Here is a 7,541-nt window from a genome sequence, read left to right on the forward strand (position 1 = left end):
GATATTTGGTGTTAATTCGTTATCAACTGAATCAAAACTTTTCCGGGGAAGTAGGGGGATGTGAGAGGGTGCTTTATAACCCTATCATGTTTACGTAACGCATAGTATTTATGCACCCTTCAATACGTCCCTGCTTTATGCGCATCGTAGCAGGCATCGCTTTCAGCGACAAAGAATCGCCTCTTTCGTGTTTGTACTGCCGAGCGAACAGGCTGTGTGTGCTGGGCGACAGTGCGTGCATAATCCGTATTTTACAGTTTCCTACTTGGAAACTTCTTCAGTGTTTGTTATCGACACTGAAGAAGTTTCCAAGTAGGAAACGAAATACGTATCTGGTTGTTGATACATAAAAAGTGAATAGTGGAAGTAAATGGAAGAATAATAGTCTTTTAACCTTGTAGCATTTCCCCTAAGACGCTCTAAAATAATTAATTAAGTTCGTGAAGATTTTCTGGGAGTAAATAATGGTGGAATTTTCGGATCAATTCCCGGCAAAATTTATGGTGGAATTCCTGAAGACACTGCCGAAGAAGTTGCTGGAGGCATTCCTAAAGAATCCCTGATAGAATTTCGGATAGAATGCCAGGAACAATTGTCAAAGGAATTCCTGGAGAAAGCTTGCATATTGATTTTTCTGCCTATTTTATAATAAATATTATTTCAGAGAGAAATTCAGATGTATGGTTCTAGTTTTCTTAAACTTATGGAAGAATGCAGGATTTTTATAATAATTGTTATATCCGATTTTATATTCTTTCTGGATACTAAGTTCGTTAATATTTTTCGCACTTTATTTAAAAATATCTGTTGAGCAATAATTCACGCATTTTTAAATCCATTTTTGTTTCGATTTGGTTTCATGTGTTAATATTCATGTGTTTTTATAAAACTACTATAAAACTACGATTTAGAAGACCAAAAAAGTTGCCCCCTCCCCCTTCTCGCAATCCTGGCTACGCCCATGAAAGCGTCTGTTCACCAAGGAGGTGCGGCTCCAACAGCGGCTGTTCTGGCATCCAGCGGCTGAAATAGGGATAGGGTGGATAGGGAACCTTGGGCCAACAACCTACTGTTCCCGAAACCTCAATTTGTTCGAGAATCCGATAATGAAAGAATATGGACTGATTTTACGGCGACGACTCTTAGCGCGAAACAACGGACACGAATAGGAACATGGAACGTTTCAGCCCTAGCCCATCAGGGTAAATTGGCACAACTTGCCAATGAGGCACGTCGCATGAAGCTTGAGATCCTGGGACTGAGTGAAGTCCGTTTTCTAAACTTTTGAGAACGCAGAACGCCGTCGGGACAAGTTCTGCTATACTCTGGTTTACGAGGTGAACACGCTCCCCGGCATCGCGGAGTTGGCTTCCTACTAAGCGCTCAGGCACACACTACGCTTATGAAGTGCGAACCTATAAGTGAAACGATAGTCGTTGCCAGATTTAGAACACGGGTCCGAAACCTTACAATCCAATGTTATCCGCCAACCGATGCTGCCGATCTGCAAGACAAAGAGAACTTCTACAGTCAACTCAATGCCGTCGTAGATAAAATTCCGAAGGGTGATATCAAGATCTGTTTGGGCGACTTCAATGTAAAGATCGGATCCGACAACTCGAACCATGAGCGCATTATGGGACGCCATGGTCTCGGAGAAATGAGCGAAAACGGAGAGCTGTTCGCAGAATTTTGTGGTAATAACGACATGGTGATCGGGGGATCGCTCTCCCCCCACAAGGTCACGTGGGTCTCCCGTGGCGGCTTTACAGAAAATCAAATCATTATTATTATTATTATCGTCTTTATTTAAGAGGTTTTCAGCCCTCGGCTGGCTCACCTCTAATGAAATCAAATCGACCACATCTGCATCAGCCGAAAATGGAAACGGAGCCTTCTTGATGTACGGAATAAACGTAGTGCCGATATCGCGTCTGATCATCACCTCCACATCGGTGAAATACCCCTGCGCATTGCGCGGATTCGTCGGCAGGAGAAGAGAGTTGGACGACGGTTCAACACACGCCGACTGGAAGATGCCACGGTGAATTGGTCCTTCGTTGAAGAACTGGAGATGCGTGCTGCAGATATTCCGGAAGGTGGCAGCGTGGAAGACCAATGGACCGCCATCAAGAATGTCTTCATCGCCACCAGCGAGAACAATCTGGGCGAACTGCGTACTCAGAGAAAACAATGGATCACCGATGACACCTGGAGGAAGATAGAGCAGCAGGAGAAGCCAAAGCCGCGATAGAGCGAGCAAAAACCAGAGGAGCCAAAGTCTTAGCCCGTCAACGAAACTCGGGTCTTGGGAAGGAAGTAAAACGCTCATGTCGTCGGGACAAGCGAGCGTGGGCAGACTATCTGGCCGACGAAGGAGAGAGAGCCGCAGCAACCGGGGACATTCGCCTCCTATACGATATCTCACGACGATTAAGCGGGGCGAAGATGACTGTGAAAGACGCGAATGATCAGTTATTGACCAACCCAACTGACCAGCTGAAACGCTGGTTCAAGCACTTCGAACAACTTTTTCAAGTGCCAGCCAGGCCATCACCACCTCGGCATGATCTGCCTAGGATCCGACGTATAACACGCGTCAATACCGAAGCTCCATCACTGCTAGAGATTCAAACAGCCATCGAATGCATGAAATCGAATACAGCCCCAGGGGTCGACCGTATATCCGCCGAGATGCTCAAAGCTGACCCCATGACATCCGCTCAACTACTGCATCGTTTATTTCGTAATATCTGGGACAACGCAACTTTCCCGGTCGACTGGATGCAAGGTATCTTAGTGAAGGTGCCCATAAAGGGTGACCTGACTGTATGCCAATTTTTCTGCTCAAACTTCCGTTTAGCAAATTTAATTGGTCGCGAATCCCTTTAATCCCATAAGGAGGAGAATATCCTACTGCAAATGTACGTTTAAATTGATATGAAACTATTTCCGTTGTGCTTGTACGAACAAAACATTACAAGTCAGTCAAAAAGCCGCTTGGTGTGGTTTGGTTGAACCCCGACCAAATGAAAATGATAACTGTATCACCAAATTCTTAACTGAAGAAGTTCAAAACTGTTCAGATTTAGACTGAAGAAATTCAACTTTTCAGATTTTTTTTTTTGTTCGGGATGAACTGTTGGATTGGAATATCAGGTAGTGTGCGACGCTTCGCTGTAGATCGAAGAAGGATAGGAAGCAGACGCCAGTTGGTTGTTGCTGCTCTTGGGTTAGATTAAGGAATATTGTTATGGATCTATTGTTGTTGAATAAAGAGAACTGCAGCTGCTGGCAGAAGTATCAGTCAGTAGCCTGTCGTGGAGTAAGAGGGAACTCTTGTATTGTTTTGTTCTTCGTGAGGGGGTTCTCTCTTCTTCCGGCCAAGATGAACCACTGCATCCATTTCATTGAACTTTTGTAGTATACCCGTGTCATTTGTTTAGTGCATGTCTTTCTGCTCCATTTTTATTGAGAAGAAATGAAGTAGTCGTTTTTTATTAAGATATTTCTCAAACTTAATGTGATGCTTTTTTAAATTGAGGTAGGTACCGCTATTTATTCCCTTTGAGAAATGGCTTATACCAACTCTCGAAGGCGCACTCCTCTATCAGTTTCAGCTCAACAATAAGTGGGGTAATACTAATTCTGGCCATGCATCGGAACTGCAGTTCAAACATATTTTTGCATCTTCTTATGGGTTACGAATTAATTTTTGTACAGAGATCTGATTTCATTGCGTTTTGGCATTTGGGAAGATCCATAAAGTACGTCACGCAAAATTTGGCGATTTTCAACCCTCCCCCCATTGTCACACTTTTTGTATTAAACCTCTAAAATTTTTGTAAGAGTCGTCACGCTGCTCGAAACCCCCCTCCCTCCTGGGAGCGTGACGTACTTTGTGGATGGCCCCTTTCTGAATCTCACCTTTACACAATAACAAGAATTGTAAGAACTAGAACACAGTTTGGTAAATCTTACTCCGTAGTGCACCACCAAAAAGGTGTTTACCCAGCATTACAGTTAACTGCCTGGCTAATTATTTCACCCCCAGGACATTCATCCCCTCGGCACGGGTCGCCTGACACCTTGGGATTCGGGGTTAGGGAGGTCATATTGTCAGCTTCAGTGTTGTACCGAGCGTGGCGATATAACCGGATTTACACCGTTACGCACTACTTCAGAGTATCCATATCCCAGCGCAACGGGTACTGTTCAGATTGGTTAAGATTTCTATTCCATTCTAGGCATGACATAGCGTTTGCTCTTTGCCGCACATATTCAAGAAAATTTCCGTACCGTGTACCGTGCGATGCATTCCAAAGACAATTCGATGGATGCTTACTCGTAGAAAATTTTGAAGAGCATTTGCATTTTTCCTAATCGTCGACAGGTGTTACTTTAACTCAAGCATTGATTGTTTTGGATCTCTGTTGTAGTATTGCTTAATTAACAAGAATTTCTACAGAAAAAAAGTTATTCATTCAACTTTTTTTTAAATATCCAAAAAGGAGGACATCTGATTTTTAATGAAAAGGAGGATATGTGCTACTTTAGGATACCATATGGTCACCCTACCTTAAAAGTGACACGATTTGTTTTGGACTCTTGTTAATTTTACCTGAACATTATACCTAATAAGGCACGTGGTTTCAATGAAACCTTCAACTATTTCCAGTTAGTAGTTACTATTGATGAAAGTAATCACAATGTACTGCAACATTATTTACTGAATTTCGTTCAATTTCCAAATATTTTATCCATTTTTTTTAAATTCAATTCATCACTAGAGGTAATATGAGGTAATGTTAGTTTAAAATATGAACACGAATCAAATAAGTTTATTTGCAAATATAAAAAAAAAGTTTTACGGAATTGTCAGTGGGCCGCATCAGCAATATGCATTCTAATTTTAGCTGAGAAGGTCTGAGAACAAAACTTTTTTTTAATCACTTTCGCTATCACTGAAGCAAATAAATCAACGACGGATAGGTACTTACCGGTAGAAAGTTGTAAAACTATAATGCATATAACGGGAACGTTTGTGACCGCAGTAAGCCTCTATTATTTATTTTGGCACAAAATTACAATCAGTCAAGCGAAGTAATGAATGGAAGAAGCCCGATGACGACACGAACAACCTGCGAACCATCAGATTCAAAACAAAAACAGCTGCGGTCGGAATCACTCTCGTTTGCCAGCATTTTTTGACAATTCGGCACCAACATTTCAAAAGGGCGTAACTGCTTTTGTAAACAAGAGCTTCTCACGTCGATGGTGGGTTAATGCGAGCCCACCCACGCAATTCAATACCACTGATGGAAGCATCGAATCCTCTTCTATCATTTAATGGTGCTGGATTGCGTGGGTGAGCACAAATAAGCCCACCAGAGACGTGAGAAGCTCTTGTTTACAAAAGCAGTTTCGCCCTTTTGAAATGTTGGTGCCGAATTTCCCAAATACGGCACTGTTTACATCCTTATCCAAATTACAAACTATGTTCTGACGTTGCTATGATTCGATGAAAAACGTGAAAAACAGATTTAAGGCAACGGAAGGCGTTTTGAACCTTTTTCTGAAAACTCGCAAGTCGCAATATAACCTAAATCAACTATTGTCAGATTTTCTGGATATGATACACTGCGCGGCGTTTGTAATGTTCCCAAATGGGTACTTGCACAAAATTTCACGCGGCGAATGACTGTCGAAAGGTACGGCCGCGACAAACGATACACCGCAATGTTATTCATCCATAAGAATCAAGTAAACGGGGTGCAGAAACCGCGGCGGTACCTTTCATGAAAGGTTCACCGCGTGCAATTTTGAGAAAATCAGGCAATAATGCAGTATCACTAAGCACTAACAATTACTAATTGTGAAATAATGACTACATCTTTCAAATTACAATGAAAGAAAGTTGATGCGCATTCTTGTTTATACCAGCAAAATGGGACAACCCTTTTTGAAGGCAATTGGTTGGCCGTAAAAAATAGCAAATTGCTGAAATATTTAGCTACTCACTATTACAGTTATTGGGAAATATTCCATGAGTAAGGTGGGGTAATATTGTTCGAGAGAGGTGAATATTATAGCCGTATTCTCACTATGCTCAAGTTTCAATTACATGGATGATTCCGTCATTCAACAGAATAATTGTTCACCTTCGAATGCGGTTTCGAACAACCCACTTCTGTTTATATTTCAAATATATTCGTTCAAAAGTTGCGCTGATCCTTGTTTCGTGAGCAAGTTACGCTAATAATATTCTGTAACAATTGAATATCATCTAAAAATCTATATACATACTAAGGTAATACACAGCAAATCAAATTTCGTTCCAGTTTCAGTTTATTATTCCGCTAAGTGTTACAACGTTTTCATTGGGCATCCCTCTCAAAAAACCCATTTCTAAAGATACAAGCAAAGGTAAGAATACTCTACCAAGCGGAACAATCTACTTGTTAGCTTCCCATTTGGCAATCTCGTCCCGCTCGCGCTTGACTTCCTCCAGGTATGGTTCCAGATACTTCAAGTCCTCCTCATACTTGGTCCACTGTTCTTTGGGCAGGATGGTCTTGGTCATTGAGAGGTTCAACGCCCGCATAATGCGATAGTTGCGCTCATCCTTCACTTTCTCCGGTAGACGGCGGATCGCTTCCTTCACGTCACTATCCTCGTACAAACAATCGTCACGGTGCAGTCCTACGGAAGTTTGTGAGGTTAGTGTCGTGTGTCTAGTTCGGTGTGTTTACGTTTGTCTGCAATAAGGAAGCTTACCGTACTGGTTGAATCCGGACAGATTGTAGGCCCATCGCCCGAGTGCAGCTACAATGAAAGAAAATCAGAGCAATTAGTTTTCATATGCAGAGAAATTCGCGACATACAAGCACAATAACATTATGTAATTCTTCGGCAAAAAATGACATTTAAAAACGGATTTCTCAAGCAAAATTTAGTAAATTATCCAAGCTAAACCACTGAAAAGTATCTTACAAGCGACTCGCGGTCCTTTCCTGGCAACGTAGGACATTTTGAATGCGGAAAATCCGGATATTCTTTCGGAAGCAAACGATACAACTTCTGCACACTTTGGTGAAGGAAAGTTCTACGAACGAAATAATTCGCACTTTTGAAAGATCTCCTCACTGACGTTCAACTAAAGACATGAAATCTTTGGTAGACCGGTAGTCAGCAGAACTGTCAATGTCAAACGACAGTGGGTTTATTTGAAAATTACAACGCCAAAATTAGACAATTCAAATTTCAACCCTTTTTCCGTATCGGTATAAAAGATATTTTAGTTACTAGATAAAGATTGTCGCTGTCGTCGCTGTCCGGAACATCTTTTGCTGGCGAGGATAGGGGAGCTAAATGTCAAAGAAGGAAAATCCATACGATTTGACAGGTATGTACCACACATGTTTCGGACAGCAGAACAAAGGGAACCGAAGCGACAATCTTTATCTAGTAACTAAAATATCTTTTATCGGTATCATACACTGAGCTTAAATTCCATATCAAATTTATGTGCAATGCACATA

General features: G+C 41.7%; 2 protein-coding genes across 5 annotated transcripts in view; both read right to left on the reverse strand.

Annotated features, from left to right (window-relative positions):
- The window catches only part of LOC134202901 (lysophosphatidylserine lipase ABHD12-like), a 53,207-nt gene extending 48,064 nt beyond the window's left edge, over positions 1-5,143 (reverse strand). For 3 of the 4 annotated variants that reach the window (XM_062677884.1, XM_062677883.1, XM_062677882.1), the window contains exon 1: positions 5,001-5,142. The gene's annotated coding sequence lies outside the window, so the exon portion shown is untranslated. Of the gene's footprint in view, positions 1-5,000 lie in introns of all 4 variants that reach the window. The other variant, XM_062677886.1, reaches the window with a different exon arrangement.
- Positions 5,144-6,330: 1,187 nt separating this feature from the next.
- LOC134202902 (cytochrome b-c1 complex subunit 7-like) lies at positions 6,331-7,152 on the reverse strand. Its single transcript, XM_062677887.1, has 3 exons — positions 6,994-7,152; positions 6,778-6,825; positions 6,331-6,702 (listed from the first exon to the last, which is right to left on the reverse strand). Exons 1-3 carry the CDS (start codon positions 7,028-7,030, stop codon positions 6,455-6,457), a joined length of 333 nt encoding a protein of 110 aa, XP_062533871.1. The 5' UTR covers positions 7,031-7,152; the 3' UTR covers positions 6,331-6,454.
- Positions 7,153-7,541: the final 389 nt, after the last annotated feature.

The sequence above is a fragment of the Armigeres subalbatus genome, unplaced genomic scaffold, assembly GCF_024139115.2.
Source record: "Armigeres subalbatus isolate Guangzhou_Male unplaced genomic scaffold, GZ_Asu_2 Contig1511, whole genome shotgun sequence".
NCBI lineage: Eukaryota > Metazoa > Arthropoda > Insecta > Diptera > Culicidae > Armigeres > Armigeres subalbatus.

Coding starts and splice junctions, on each gene's coding strand:
- LOC134202902 (XM_062677887.1), bottom strand. CDS start 7,030: ATGTCCTACGTTGCCAGGAAAGGACCGCGAGTCGCTT. Junction 6,826..6,993: donor GAAAGGACCGCGAGTCGCTT/GTAAGATACTTT, acceptor CTTTCATTGTAG/CTGCACTCGGGCGATGGGCC. Junction 6,703..6,777: donor GTCCGGATTCAACCAGTACG/GTAAGCTTCCTT, acceptor AAACTTCCGTAG/GACTGCACCGTGACGATTGT.